At 57.5% G+C, this 15,475-nt stretch overlaps 1 protein-coding gene across 1 annotated transcript; it reads left to right on the top strand.

The window, feature by feature from the left end:
• Positions 1-4,040: 4,040 nt before the first annotated feature.
• LOC101623587 (keratin, type II cuticular Hb5-like) lies at positions 4,041-15,108 on the top strand. Its single transcript, XM_004692509.1, has 9 exons — positions 4,041-4,463; positions 5,795-6,003; positions 7,374-7,434; positions 7,933-8,028; positions 9,214-9,378; positions 9,617-9,742; positions 11,884-12,104; positions 14,367-14,398; positions 14,969-15,108. The coding sequence occupies exons 1-9, from the start codon at positions 4,041-4,043 to the stop codon at positions 15,106-15,108; spliced, it is 1,473 nt and encodes a 490-aa protein (XP_004692566.1).
• Positions 15,109-15,475: the final 367 nt, after the last annotated feature.

The raw sequence follows: 15,475 nt of genomic DNA, 5'->3' as shown, positions 1-15,475 counted from the left end.
GTCTGCTGTCAGCGTCCCCTGGCGGTTCAGCCTGAGTGGCTGGCCTGGGACTCGGGGGACTGGCCGTGGCACGGCGCTCCTGTGACCTCAAGAGACCCATGCAGCAGCCTCTCGGTGGGACGATGGCACTCCTGGCGCTGTCACGAGGGCAGGTCCTGTCGTTTTCCACGTCTACTACTCTTCACGCTGCCCTGTAGACACGGCATAGTGGCCAGCAGACTGTGAGCCAACAGGGGGCAGTGGCTGGCTCTGGCCCCTCTCGTGGTCACCTGCGTCTTGTGCTTTGCATGGCATGCAGACAGTAGGTGATAAATGAACGGGTGGGTGAGTGCAGGAGGCGAGGCCCAGGGCTCGTGAGTAAGCGGGGGAGATGGGTGTGTAACAGGGTGGACCGAGGAAAGGGGGGTTCCAGGTTCCCTGCCCCACCCAGCAGGAGGGCGGAGCTGAGCAGAGAAGGGAGGACTCTGGAGAGGAGTCTGAAGAGGAAGGAAGCAGGATGGAGCCAGAAGGTGGCCTGAGGGGACCGCAGGGAGCAGAGACACGTGAAGAGGCTGCACTGGCTTCTTGGCCCTGGACTGGGTGACACAGACGTGGGTGAGAGACCCCGGGGGAGGAGACTATGGCTGCGTTATCCTGATTTTGATTCTGCTCTTTTCCTCCCAGACTTGTCTGGCCACTTCTGACCGTTTTTCATGGGTCCCTGCCGGTAGGCTGTGGTGGACTTTCAGGCCTCGCTTTGGGCCAGTCCCTTTTGGGTGGACTTTTACCCACAAGGGGGTGGGTAACTTTGTTTGATTTAGAAACTATAGTCTTTGTCTTTTCTGTATTGCACATTAATTGTATTAAAGTCCTTTCCATTAAAGGTCTTATGTCTTGTCTTGATGCGGCGGATGGCAGAACCTATTTAGAGCAGGCAGGTTTGGGGGTTCAGGGGTGCCCCTCTCCCCCTGCCCTGTAGCAGGTGTTCAGCAGTTACCCCTCGGCCACAGAGCACAGCTGGTGTGGCCACCATGGCCTTGCCCGGGACAGGCTTGTTGCCAAAGAGGCTCACCTGGCCGGTAGTCTGTGGGCTGTATTCTTTGTTGACAGCCCCCCACCCTCTCCCCACACTCCCCCAGGACCTGGTGTCTTTCCAGCTGGAGACTCTGAGCAGGAACGGGAAGCTTGCTTTCAGGAGTTGGTCACAGCGGAGGGTTCATGCTGAGATCCTTACTTCGGTTTTTTAATGTTGCTGGACACTCTCGAATGTCGATGTCCATAAGGAATTCGAAGTTCCTCAAGGTGGAGCCAAAACAGAAAGGGCCTATGCTACATCCCCTAAGCTCCCAGGGCCTGGGATAGAAGCTCCCAGCTTTGGTGATTCGTCCAACCGTGTGTCAGCAAAGATCTGCTCCCTCTATGTCGAGGTGGGGAATGGCAACCCTTATCAGAACCACAGGGCGAGAGCAGCCCTGGGCTGGCTGGCGCTGTCAAGGTGTTCAGGGATCAGGAAGAAAGTATTAACTGTATTTGAGCCTCCAGTGATGTGTGGGGTGTGGCAGGGTGCAGTAGGATTGATTCACCCTGGCTAGAGGCCTCTCAGTTGCATTTGGAAACAATAAAATCGGTTGAAGATCAATTTGTTTTTATTATCGCCAAATATGAGCAATTATAAGCAATGTCTGATAAAACACTCTTCTCCACTGCAGCGAGCTCTTCTTATGCCCCTTTCCTGACCTTGGTGATATGTCACCGGCCACTGGACTCTGGGGTGATGTCTGTGACCTGCAGGTCAGTGTGGATCTTAGTCTTTCCTCATCACTTCTCACTCTCTCTACCCCCTTCCAGACCCCCCCCCCCATGATTGTTTTACCCCAGAGCCTTCTGTGAGTGACGTCATCCCATCCTTGCAGAGGCTGTGGGGATGGTGGGACACTACACCCAAACAGTTCTTACACAGTCACACCTCCCTGCTGGGCGGCTTTGTTTGAGTTGGTTGGGGAGAAAGTGATTGCACCAAGTCTCCCAGAAAAGAGATTGCAAGAGTTTTTGTAGACTCTGTGTGGTGCTGACAATTGATGACGTGATACATGCCTATGCCTACAATATCTATCTGTCTGTCATCTGTCCGTCCATTCGTCTGTCTCTCTGTCGTCTGTCTGTCTGTCCATCTATCTATCTATCTATCTATCTATCTATCTATCTATCTATCTATCTATCTATCTACCTATCATCTATCTGTCTGTTCGCCCGTTAGCCCGGTCACCCGTCCATCCATCTGTCCATCCATCCATCCGTCCGTCCATCCATCCGTCTGTCCATCCACTCACCCATCCACCCACCCTCCCATTCATCTACCTCGTGTACTTATCCTGTGTTTAGTGGACTGATGGACTCTATAGAACTTCCAACAAGCATTTGGGCTGCTCATTTTGCCATGCTCCTCACTGACCTGCTTTTCTCCCACCCATGGGGGAATTTAGCCCACAACAATGTGTGGAGACATCCTTGGCTCCTCCCTTTCTGTCCCAGACAAATCATATGTGAAGCAATGCGCTTCCAATCTGATCCATCCAAGGCTGGCCACTCCTCATATCAGCCAGGGCTTCTCCCGGAGACAGCAAGACCTGCTCTGCCCTTCTGCTCTTTCACACTGGTCTCCTGCAGTCTGGTTTCCAGGCAGCCAGCAGTGGCCATTTAGTTGGTAAGGGCACGTCCCACCTCAGCACAAAGGCCCCGAGGCCCACACGGCGCTCAGCGGGAGCACCGCCCTCACGTGGCCCTTGGCCCTCCGTGGCCCTTGGCCCTCACGTGGCCCTTGGCCCTCCGTGGCCCTTGGCCCTCACATGGCCCTTGGCCCTCCGTGGCCCTCGAGGACCTCTGCCCGGCTCCTCACTGCACTCTCAAGGCTCCTTGCAGTTCACACATCATCCACCTCCTGGCTCTTGGTGAGAGCAACAGACCTGCTCCCTCCTCAGGCTTTGCCCTGGCTCTTTCCTCTGCCACAGTCTCACCCCCTCACCCTCACACCCCCTCACGCCCTCAAAATTGTGGTGAAGCCACATCTTCCCTTTTTGATTCCAGTTTTCTCTTGCTTCCCCTGCTCAGCGTCCATCATCGTCAGCCACACCAGAGAGGTGTGTCTGGTTTTCTCCTCCAGAGAGGGTTTAGCGTGGGAGTTGCGCTGCCGTGGCTGTGGTTGGGGGGCAGCCGTGTGGCCACACAAACAAAAGCCGAGTAAATCGCTTACGCAGGAACGCAGGTAATGGGGGGCTCCCGTCCGCCCCCTCTGACCAGGTCAGGAGCAAGGCCTTCATCTCTCCTGTGCTCCAGGGCAGGGCCGCCCCCGCTCCCTGTGGGGCCACTCCACTCCCCCACAGACTGTGTCCCTGTCCTCTGTGTCTACCCGCAGTGAGGGCATGTGGCCGGGGAGGAGGCAGAGAGAGAAGAAAGACACCCCGCACCCCCAATTCTTCCTATTCAACTTGGCTCTTTTCTCATGCCTTCTCCCCAGCCTGCTTCCCTGACACGAATTCTGGAGGGTGATTTCTTGTTCTTGACTTCATTCACAGGGTTCTTCTGCACTGGAAGCTTTACTCAAGGGCCAGGGCAGCTGGGCACTTTGGCATAACGACAGTTGGGGTTTGCCAGAGGCACCATGGAAAGGCAGGTGCTCTCCCCCTTGCGTTTGTCTCTACCCCGGGGAGTCTGCGTGCAGGCCCAGGCCGCTGCTGTCTCCTGTGGGATACATAGCCCAGGGGCGCTCACAGGCCGGGGGGCGGGTGTGGGGGGCGGTCAGGGGCTTAGACGTGCCTGGGCTTGCGGGCTGGAAAGGCAGGTGTGGGTTTCCCGCGATGCAGGGTCTCCTTGCGATGCCTATTAAAAGAGACAAGTCTCAGCTTTCGCTCAGTGCCAGCGGACATTCCCACGCTCATAAATGGCATTAATAACTTTCTCCTGCCTTTTATGTCGTCTGGAGGCTGCCGTCGGCTGATAAAAGGCAGGAGGGCTCGCAGGGCCCTTCCTCTGCTCCGCTGGCCCGCACCCCCGCTCGGCAGGCCATGGCCGGCCGGTCCTACCGCATCAGCTCCGGCTGCGGGACCAGGAGCTTCAGCTCCTGCTCTGCGGTTGGGCCCAAGCCTGGCGCTCGCCGCTGCTCCAGCGCCATGGTCTACTGTGGGGCCGCCCTGGGGGGGCCGGGCTCCAGGTGGCTCGGGGGCTTTGGCAGCAGGAGCCTGTGTGCAGTGGGGTCCCCGAGGGTGGCGGTGAGTTGCCGGCGGCCCCTTGGCAGTGGGGGCAGCTTCGGTTACCGGGCGGGGGGCCTTTGCGGCCCCAGCCCGCCCTGCATCACCACCGTGACAGTGAACGAGAGCCTCCTTGCACCTCTGCACCTGGAGATCGACCCCAATGCTCCGTGCGTGAAGCATGAGGAGAAGGAGCAGATCAAGCGTCTCAACAACAAGTTTGCTGCCTTCATCGACAAGGTGGGTCTGGGAGGTGGCCCCTGGCGCGAGGGACTAGGGACTGAGGCCAGGCTGGGACCTCATTCTCGGGGTCCCAGGTGGCTACCACGTAGCCTGTGGCCTTGAGAATGCGGCTGAATTAGGGTCTCGGCTGAATGAAGGTCTCCAGGGCTGAGTGGAGACCCCTGGTGCTGGGCTGGTGGCTGCACGGAGTCTTGGCAGTTTGCACAAAGAAGCCAAGCGAGAGGCGCGTGACCCAGACAGACAGCCGCTGGGCTCGCCTCCGGACACAGGCCCAGCACAGTCTGTGCTTCCGCTTTGTCCAAGTCAGGCAAAGTCAGATCGTTGAAGTGAGTTAGGAATGAAAAGGATTTTATAAAATAATAAATACGTCTGTGGGTCAGATGTAGGGCCTGGAGCTGCCCATGGACACTTGCTGGTGTGTTCCCCTGCCTCAGTTTACCACGGCCTTCAGAGACGATGAAGCAGAGAGGGCCGGTGGTGGTGGAGGGAGACAGTAGGAGCTCCAGCTCCTGGCCCAAGGCCCCTCCTGGGCTTCTGCACCCCGGGGTCAGGGGCAGGGAGAGTCACAGAGAGTTCACTTTTAAATCTCGTCCACAAATGCACCCACAAACTCAGCAGCTCAAAACAGCACCCCCTTATGCTCTCATGACATGAAACGACAGGACTGAGCTCCCTGTGACTGTGAGGCTGAGGCCTGTCCCTTGCCAGCTGACGGCCAGCGCTGTTCTTCCTTTGGAGGCTGCTGGTGCCCCTGGCTCCGGCCCCGTGTTCCGCCTTCCTCAAAGCCAGGGGGCGTGACTGTCCTTCTGGTGGCTGAAGCCTCTCCTCTGCGTCCTCTGAGCCGCTCCCTCTGTCTTCCTCCTCCACGTTGGAGGGCGCAGGTGGCCACCTGGAGCCCACCGGGCCACTTCGCGACTCTCTTGATCTTCAGGTCCAACAGCCTGAATTCATCTGCCACGTCTCTTTTGCCACGCCAGGTGACACATTCACATGTGGCAGCGAGCAGGGCGCGGGCACCCTCGAGGGGCCAGTTTCATCCGACCTCCGTGGGGCATTTCTGCAGAATCAGATGGTAGCCTCTGTCAAATGAACAAAGAAACACGTCACTGTAAATTGCGTGCACTTCCTGAGAGAAGGGATGGCGGGTGCAGACGTGACTCGGGGAACAGTTGTGACTTACACAGTCCCTGATTCTGACAAAAGAGCGACTTTCAGCGCAAGGTCATGAGCTGTTGCAGGGCAGACACCACCCCCAGGGGCAGAGAGCGCTCTGGGGGGTCGGGGCTCTCCTGGGCTTCCGTGAGTCTCTCCTACCACCCCGATGACAGGTGCGCTTCCTGGAGCAGCAGAACAAGCTGCTGGAGACCAAGTGGCAGTTCTACCAGAACCGCCAGTGCTGCGAGAGCAACCTGGAGCCGCTGTTCAACGGCTACATGGAGACGCTGAGGCGGGAGGCCGAGAGCGTGGAGGCCGACAGCGGGCGGCTGGCCGCCGAGCTCAACCACGTGCAGGAGGTGCTGGAGGGCTACAAGAAGAAGTGAGCGTCACAGGGTTAGGGTGGTTACAAGGCTGGGGGCGGTCTGGCGGGTGCACACGGCTCCTGACAGAGAGGTGGCTGAAGTCAGGGCCAGCTAGGCTGCTCTAGGTGCGTCATCTAGCTTCTGTCCCCAGCCCTGACAGCTCTATCCTAGAGCTGGAGAAAGACTTGGAGAGAAGAGGAGCTCCTGTTTGGGGAGGGAGGGGACCCCTGGCTAGGGTCAGGTTGCCCTGGAGGTGGAGTGAGAGAAGCCAAAGAACAGATCAAGAGGGCGGAAGAGCAGGACTTGGGAGTGGGCAGGGCTGGGCTGAGGGAAAGGAAGTTCCAGGAGGTGACGTGGCCCACGCCACTCTCGGTCTCCGATGGAGCTGGAGAGTTCTTTCATTCACTCGGCAGATCAAGCGCCCAGCTCTTGTCCTGCAGCCTCTGTGGCTCAAGCACCCAAGGAACGCCTGTGTTCAGCTGCCTTAGTTGGCCTGGCTGACGGCTCAGTGGCCATTGTTGACTTGTTCCTCTTTACCTGGCACCTGCACAATGAGGGTGATTTTGGCATGAGCAGTCCTGGGGATTCTCACTGGAAGTCTCTGGAATTCTGGTCTCGGAAGACCGGGCTGTATCATGGAAGTGGACCCCGCAAAGGGGCTTCACCCCCAAGGGTGATGCAAATGCAGACATGATTCTCAGTGTGCGGGTGTCAGGACTCACTCCCACGCGGGATGTGTGGGCCAGTAATTATAGAGCTCAGAGTTTATAGCAGCCCAAATTACCCTGTCATTAGAAACTAGTGAAAACTGTGTTCTGGGAACTCCGGCCTTCCTAGCTGGCCAGGGCTGGGCTGCTCCAGGGAAAAGGCCTCACAGCACAGAGGAGCAGGGCCAGGCTGGCGGAGGGGGCTGTGGAGACCCTCCCCCCACCCCTCCGCCTGGCACTGCGCGTGGCTTGCAGTCATTCAAGTCCTTGGAGTTGGGGAGGAGAAGAGAATGTCACAGGATGGCTCCACGGAGTTTTATGTTCTACACAGTTTTAGGGTTGTAGGGTCGCTTGGATCTTCCTCCACTCACCCGACACCTGCCGAGGCCTTCCGCACCCCGGCAATCTAAGCACGGTGCAGAGCGATGAGATGACGGTCTGGGATTTACAGGGACCCCAGCCCGAATGTGGAGCAGAGAGCAGGAACTGGGACTCCACACCCAGGGCTCGGTGGGTTCTTCGTGCCCGAGAATTAGGAGTCCAGAGAGGCCTCGCTTCTCCTAAGCCACACAGAACGAGCGAGATTTGGGCACCCAGGCTCTGCGGGCCGGTCCCTGGCCCCGGCCCCGGCCCCAGGCCCAGGCCCAGCCCCAGGCCTCTCTTCCTGTGCCTCCCTGCAGGTATGAAGAAGAGGTGGCGCTCAGAGCCACAGCTGAGAATGAGTTCGTGGTGTTGAAGAAGGTGAGTGGCCCTTCCTCAGCGGGAAGCAGTAAATCAGGGACTGGGCTGCCCCCCTGCTCCCGTCAGTCACGGCGCAAAGTTCACGCATCCCTGGCAGGGGACGCTGGCTCTGGAAACCTCCTTGGCTTCCACGCAGGAGCCTGGGCTGGGCTGAGGCTTCTCGAGGAAGGTTCCTCATCGCACCTGCTGTGGCGTTCATGAACAATTTTCTGCTCTTCTCAAACGGTCGCTCCACAAACTGTCTCATGCTCCTGTGCACTCACTTCCCCACCCTGCCCCCCTGGGGGGAGGGCCACTGACGTGTGTGCACCGTTCGTGACGGCTAACAGAGGCCCCTCTTAGAGGGCCCTGACACAAGGCGAGACGTCCGGGCTAGGCGTGCATGGGCCGGGCAGGCCGGAGGCAGAAGGGAGGGCCGGGACATGCCGCAGGCCCCGTAGAGTGTGGGGGCCGGGGGCCCAGTGACCGTACCCCTCGTTTCCTGCCTGTCCCCACCAGGACATCGACGGCGCCTATCTGCGCAAGGCTGACCTGGAGGCCAACGTGGAGGCCTTGAAAGAGGAGATGGGCTTCCTGCAGTCCCTCTACGAGGAGGTGAGCGTCTCTATTTCTGGAAGAGAAATGAGGGAGGAGACAGAGGAGGTTTTCTTGGGGTGTGGCCAGTCCTGCTTCCATGGTTCTAGCGAAAACTGTCCATTTTTACTCCGTTAGGCCCTGAGCATCCTTCTTTTTGTGACCAGAGATTTTCCCTTGCTCAGGGTCCTTTCAGATGGAAATGGGCGATGCCCTTTCTTAAAATGATTGGAGAGCCTGAGTCATTGCTGGTTCACAGCAGAGTGGAGCCCGACCATACCCGCTTAGGTCTTCAGATAGCTAGTAAGGTTCACTCAGGAGGGGAGAAACCGCATTAGAAACTCGGGAGCCTGTGCCTGGCCGCTAGCTGGTGGGCTGCCAGCTGGCCTGGAGTCAGGCCTCAGGCTGCGGAAACAGTCAGTCTCTGTCATAGAAATCTGTCCTGTTGATGGTGCGTGAGATAGAATTTCCCTTTCTCGGGCCCTCCCTGGTGGCGCAGCGGGTAAACGCAGCACCGAGAAGCTAAAGCCACTTAGGCATGAGCTCGGTCCCCACCCCGGAGCTGACCCACATGGCGCAGCAGACCTCTCCTGACCCGCCCGCTGCTCCCCTCAGCAGTGTGCTTCGTCAGTCTGCCTGTTCTGCTCCCCACTCTGTCTCTGGTGAAGCCTCTCACCCCCTGCACCTCTGGCTTGTAACCCAGTTCTGTATGTATGAATAAATAAATCTTAAGAAAAAGAGAATTTCCCTTTCTTTTTGCCATGAGGCCATGGTCCAGATCCCAGCTTTTCTTCAGACATCTACACTCAAAACTTTTCTTTTTTGAAGATTTACTTGTGCACACGGAACTGGGGTACAGGCCAGGGGTATGGGGAGTGAGAGGATTCATGAAAGACAGTGGGGAGCAGAACAAGCAGGTCGACGAAGTCCACTGCTGAGGGGGGGTTGTGGGCGGGTCAGGAGAGGTCTGCCGCGCCATGTGGGTCAGCTCCCTGGCTGGGGATCGAACTCGTGCCAGAGCAGCTGTGGACAGTGCTGCGTTTTAACCTGTTGCGCCGCCGGGGAGGGCCCCTCACTACCTTTTTCCTTGTCCGTAGCTTTCTAATTTATTTCTGCAAGTTTAAGAGCTGGGACTGTATTTTGGATGACTGTGGAGTCTGGATCCAGGGGGATTTAGGGCCGAGCCACTACTATTACCTCCTACAGGAAATTCAGCTCCTCCACTCGCAAATCTCTGACACGTCGGTGGTGGTCAAGATGGACAACAGCCGGGAGCTCAACATGGACTCAATTGTGGCCGAGATCAAGGCCCAGTACGACGATGTCGCCAGCCGCAGCCGGGCCGAGGCCGAGACCTGGTACCAGAGCAAGGTGGGCTGGAGGGCTGGGCTACGCCTGGACAAGGAGGGGCACCGTGGTCCTGGGGTGTCCCGGGACCTGCGCCTGCACACTTGGGGGGTGGCAGCCACAGTCCGAGCCCGCCAGGAGGGAGGAGGGGGGACGTGGCAAACGGCGGAGTCTCTGGAGAGGGGAGCCATGCGTCCCCGGCACACGCTCCAGCCCTGTGGCCCTCAGGGACGTTTCTGCGTGTCCGTCTCTCACCCCGCAGTGCGAGGAGATGAAGACCACAGTGACCCAGCAGGGTGAGAACCTGCGCAGGACCAAGGACGAGCTCAGCGAGCTGAACCGCATGACCCAGAGGCTGACGGCAGAGGTGGAGAACGCCAAGCAGCAGGTCCGGAGCGCACTCGCCGTCCTGCTTCTTCTGATCTACTTCCTGCCTTCCTCTGGCTTGCAGGGCCGGCGCTGCCCTGGAGAGCCTCCGTTTCAGCCCCCGGCAGCAGAGGACTGGCCGTCACAGAGCGCACGAGGGGCAGCTGCTCCTGCCTCCTGCTCATGCTTTGCCCTTACGCCCTCCACCCCCCTCACCATCTTGGGCCTCCGCACACACCCTGTGCAGTGCGTGCTGACCTGACTCCTGCTTTCTCCTTTCCATCCTGCACCTTGATGGCCCGGAGGAGTGCAGACCAGGGCAGACCACTCCCCACCACCCTCCACAACCCATCAGCCCGCAGCCTGCAAGGAGCGCCATTCTGCTCCCATCCCCAGCCCACATTCTTATGTATCAGCCTATGTCCTGACAGTTCATACTGTTTTGTTTTTTAAAAAAGATTTATTTAGTTATGCATACAGAACTGGGGTGCAGGCCAGAGGTGCAGGGGCTGTGAGAGGATTCACCAGAGACAGAGTGGGGAGCAGGACAGGCTGACTGACAAGTACACTGCTGAGGGGAGCAGCGGGCGGGTCAGGAGAGGTCTGCTGCGCCATGTGGGTCACCCCCGGGGCAGGTGGGGATCGAACTCATGCTGAAGTCACTTCAGCTTCTTAGTGCTGCGCTTTAACCCGCTGCGCCACAAGGGGAGCTCTGATTTTAGTGTTTTAAATGATAGAATGATATTACGCCAGAAATCTCATGCTGACTGTCTCCTTTGCCAGTGGCTGCTGGTTTTGAATTCCACATGCTGCTGGAACTCGCCTGTTTCATTATTTCTGCCCAATGGAGCTTGTATGATTCATAAACCACCTTCCCCATAGACAGACAGCTACCTGGCCTCCAAGTCTTTGCTACTACAAGCTGGTGTGTCATTAGCATTTTAGCTCGTTTTTGCACATATCTCCATGTGCGCCTGGCTGAGCCGTGTCTTGAGGGAGTAAGGTGGAAAGGGAGGCTGGCGGTGGTTAAGATAAGCACAGAGACACTTGCCTTGAGTGCTGGCAGGCCCCAGAGAGGTCTCACCCTGCCTATTCCCACCAGAAGTGCCCAAAGTTTCACTTTCTCCACATCCTCCTTGCACTTGTATTTTTGTTTTAAAGATTTATTTATTTCTGCATACAGAACGGGGGTACAGGCCAGAGGTGCAGGGGTGGTGAGAGGCTTCACCAGAGACAGAGGGGGGGGGAGCAGAACAGGCAGATGGATGGAGTATACTGCTGAGGGGAGCAGCGGGGAGACAGTGGCCCTGTGGGTCACTCCCTGCCCAGGGACTGAGCTTGTGCCATAGTTGCTGTGATAGCTTAGTAGTGCTGCACTTTAACCCGCTGCGCCATGAGGGAGGGCCCTCTTTTTCTCTCCCTTTAATAATGGCCTTTCTGGCAGGCGTGATTCTGACAGGTATGAAGTGATTGTCATTGTAGTTTTGGCTGCACTTTGTCGAAGGCTAGCAAAGGTGAACATATTTCGTATACCTGACGGCCGTTTGTCTTCTTTGGAGAATCATTCAAGCCCTTAGCCCATATTTAAAGTATTGGATTGCTACTTTGGTGGGACTGAGTTGCAGGGGTTCCTTATGCTTTCTTATGTGGGGCCAAAGGAGGAGCTGCGTTTATCTTGCTGGGAGTCATGATGGGAACTTCTTCCTGACTGATCTCAGAAGCCAAAGGTGAGACTCGGAACACTGGCTTCTGAGAACCTCAGCTCAGCGCTGTTGAGTGGGCCTCTCAGTTTCTTCGCCTGCTCAATGGGAGAAGCAATACTTGCTCTGACACGCTCAAGAGTGACGTTGAGGTCAAACACGATAACATCTGTGAAAGTGCCTTGTCAACTAACCATAATGCACCAATCCAAGATGCTATCACTAATTATTATTTGCTCTAGCCCGCTGCTAACATTTCCTTCCTCCAGTGGCTCACCATGGACAAGTTTAGAATCACGTGGTATGCAAAAATAAAGCAAGAAAGCTCCACATGGCTGTTATCCAACTGCTTAGTTAACATAATGTTATAGTTGACCATTTGCATGCAGGTGAGATGACATGAGGGTTTTCCAGTTGCACCCTCCTCAAACACCTTTATTCCTCTGCCCCCCCCCCCCCCCAGCGCTGCAAATTGGAGGAAGCAGTGGCTGCTTCAGAACTGCAGGGCGAGGCGGCCCTCAGCGACGCCCGCTGCAAGCTGGCCGGGCTGGAGGAGGCCCTGCAGAAGGCCAAGCAGGACATGGCCTGCCTGCTCAAGGAGTACCAGGAGGTGATGAACTCCAAGCTGGGCCTGGACGTGGAGATCGCCACCTACAGGAAGCTGCTGGAGGGCGAGGAGAGCCGGTGAGGACACCACACAGGGCCTCTTAACCGGCCCCCCCAACCCCTGGAGCTAAAGGAGGGTCTTGCTGGGCTGTGACTCTCCAGGCACAGACCCAGAAAGCCTCCTGGGATGATGGGGTCCACCCGAGCACATTTTCAGATAAGACAAATGGGGCCCAGAGAATAGAGGCGCTGACTTTGCAATCCCCTCGCCAGGGCCGCAGAGAGCTCTCTCTCCCGTATTGTCCCTCCAGCAGCACGTAAAGCTCATTTCAAGGCAACCGCTTTACCGGGCTGACTGCAGGGGCGGGTCAGCTATGGCGCCTCTGGGGGTGCTGAGAGAAGACTGGGTGTGGGCGGTACGAACACAGGTCATCTGATGTTCGCGACCACAAACAGAAGTGAGCAGAACAGAGCCCCTCTGAGTGGGGGGAAGACTGGGCACCCATAAGTGCATCCTTCACAGGACCAGGCTAGTGTCACGGCGGCTGTTTCAGGGGGAGACAGAAGAGTTGGGGGGTGGGGAGGGAAGGGCGCTTCACTCAGCACTGACAGTTTGAGCCAAGAATCGGGGCAGGTGAAGTTGGCATGGAGAGAGCAGGCGATCTTATACCTTCAGGTGCCTTGAGTGGCCCCGTTACTGTGGGTCCCTAGGCGGGTCCCCTGAGCATAGGCGGCCTAGTCTGGGGAGCAGAGGTTAAGCGTATGGCCTGTGAGCCAGACCATCTGGGCTGGAACCCCAACTGCAGCACTTACTGCTACTTACCTCTGTTATTTATTTATTTTTTTAAGATTTATTTATTAGGCCCTCCCTGGTGGTGCAGCGGGTTAAAGCACAGCACTGAGAATCTAAAGCTGCTTCCGCATGAGTTCGATCCCCGCCTGCCCCGGAGGTGACCACATGGCGCGGCAGACCTCTCCTGACCCGCCCGCTGCTCCCCTCAGCAGTGTACTTCGTCGATCTGCCTGTTCTGCTCCCCACTCTGTCTCTGATGAAGCCTCTCACTGCTCCTGAGCCTCTGGCCTGTACCCCAGTTCTGTATGCACAAATAAATAAATCTTAAAAAAAAAGATTGATTTATTTATGCATACAGAACTGGGGTACAGGCTAGAGGTGCAGGGGTGGTGAGAGCGACAGAGAGGGGAGCAGAACAGGCAGATCGAGTGAAATACACTGCTGAGGGGAGCAGTGGGTGGGTCAGGAGAGATTTTCCGTGCCACGTGGGTCAGCTCCCTGGCTGGGAATCACACTCGTGCTGCAGTGTCTGCGGAGAGCTTCATAGTGCTGTGCTTTAACCCGTTGCACCACCTGGGAGGGCCCCACTACTTACCTCTTTTTAAAAAAGATTTATTTATACAGAACTGGGATACAGGCCATAGGTGCAGGGGATGAGAGGATCCACCAGAGACAGAGTGGGGAGCAGAATAGGCGCATTGAGGAAGTACATTGGTGAGGGGAGCAGTGGGGAGATGGGAGAGGTCTGCCGTGCCAACCCCCTTGGCCAGGGATCGAACTCGGGCTGCAGCTGATAGTTTCATAGCTCCAGGAAAAGGCATGCGTTTGGGGGTTGCAGAAGGGGAGATGCAGAGTGGGAAGTGCAGGCGGGGCTTGGTGTTTATGTGGAGCCCATCAGGTGTGAAAGGCCCCTCAACATGAGTGAGCCTCACGCCAAGAACAAACCTGACGGTGGCGTTACCGTCACTGTGCGTCACTGTGCTGCAGACATGCGGGGCCCAGTTAAGCCTCACAGCCAACAAGGCGGGCGTCCTCACAGTCACCGTATGTGGAGGACATGGGGGCACAGACATGCTATGGGACTTGCCCAGGGCCACCCAGGGAGCGCGAGGCGCACCCCAGAACCTGGGCCCTTCACGGCTTCCAGTCTCCCTCGGCACCTGTCCCAGAAGTGTGGAGTAGCATTTGAAATGATGAGATAGAAATAAAGGATGTGCCTGGCTGCCGGGGGAGCTTCCTCCATGCAGAAGGATGCAGGGGTGCGCTGCTCCCCTCACCTCTCTGCCCGCTGGAACTCACTCGCGGGGTCGGCCACCTCCTCGTTACCTGTCAGCCCACCACGCATTCATGGCTGAAAAGCCAACAAGGCGACCTGCTGCTGCTGTGACTGACATTCCCTAGTCTATTTGGGAACCCAGGGGTGGCGCCATCGCCGATGCTCTCTGGGGTCAGGAAGTTCCTCCCTCAGCTCCCGCTGGTGGGAAATCAGCTGGCCACAGAGCAGAGGTGATGGATTCTAACAACCTACTCTCTCCTCTCCTGTGCAGGCTGTGCGAAGGTGTGAGCTCAGTCAACATCTGTAAGTTGAGTGTGTGCGTTATTGGGAGGGGGTCCTTTTTTTTTTAAGATTTATTTATTTACACAGAATTGGGGTACAGGTCAGAGATGCAGGGGCAGTAGAGGATTCACCAGAGATAGTGCGGGGAGCAGAACAGGCAGCTTGACAAAATACACTGCCGAGGGGAGCAGCGGGCGGGTCAGGAGGGGTCTGCTGTGTCATGTGGGTCACCTCCGGGGTGGGGAACTGAACTCATGTTGAAGTGGCTGCGCCTCGCTTCGAAATGCTGAGCTTTAACCCGTTGTGCCACTGGGGGGTGGGGAGGCCCAGGAGTGGGGGTTCTCTTGGATGTCAGTCTTAGTATTGAGTTGCAGCTAATGGGACCCTCTGGCTGAGGAAGATGGCAGCTGAGGTCTCTGGGAGCTGGGCCAAGGGACGCCCCACATGGATCCACACAGAACACCCTCGAAGCCTAAGTTAATGACAGTGGCAAATTCTGACCCCTCACTGGGTGTGCAGAAATAGCCGAAGCCTCAACTGCCCAGAGGAAGCTCCTACGTCTGGGGTGACAGAGAATCCATCTCCTTGCAGGTGTCAGCCGTTCCCAGGGTGGCGTGGTCTGCGGGGACCTCGGCTCCAGCGGCCCGCGCGCCCCGGCCCTGAGTGGTGGCGGCTGCCCCCCGTCTGTCCTGGGGGTCTGCTCTGGTGCCAGAGCTGTGCGGTTTGCATAGAGGGGGCTCCGCTCTGAGGCGGGAGGGGGGTGGGGAGGGGAAATCTTTCTCTCTCGGGTCCAATTGGCAGGTGGCTCACTGCCACTCCAGGGGAGCCAGACTCTGCCTCAACGTCCTTCTCGCTGGAGGTTCCTGGCAGAATCTTGGGTGTGAGCCTGGGGAGGCCTCGCTGGCGCTCCGGCGGCTGGGCCATGTCTGGGGAAGGGATGTAAAGGTGTTTGGATACAAACTGCTTGGTTGTTTTCTTCTTCCGTAACTCGGGGGGAGACAGGCAGTGTGCGGGCGCCTCAGGACAGTGGGGCTGGGGCTGAAAGACTGTGTGTTCCTGAAGTACCCCAATAATTCCTAGGTCACACTGTCAGTGTCC

The sequence above is a fragment of the Condylura cristata genome, unplaced genomic scaffold (assembly GCF_000260355.1).
Source record: "Condylura cristata isolate star-nosed mole 26May11 unplaced genomic scaffold, ConCri1.0 scaffold00034, whole genome shotgun sequence".
Taxonomy (NCBI): Eukaryota; Metazoa; Chordata; class Mammalia; order Eulipotyphla; family Talpidae; genus Condylura; species Condylura cristata.
Note: the sequence above shows the minus strand (reverse complement) of the source record. Positions and strands in the feature narration are given on the sequence as shown.

Bases quoted from the DNA above. Each gene is read 5' to 3' on its own strand.
- LOC101623587 (XM_004692509.1), top strand. From the start codon at position 4,041: ATGGCCGGCCGGTCCTACCGCATCAGCTCCGGCTGCGGGACCAGGAGC. The intron at 6,004-7,373 runs GTGAGCGTCACA...GCCTCCCTGCAG, and splicing joins CTGGAGGGCTACAAGAAGAA to GTATGAAGAAGAGGTGGCGC. The intron at 8,029-9,213 runs GTGAGCGTCTCT...TACCTCCTACAG, and splicing joins TGCAGTCCCTCTACGAGGAG to GAAATTCAGCTCCTCCACTC.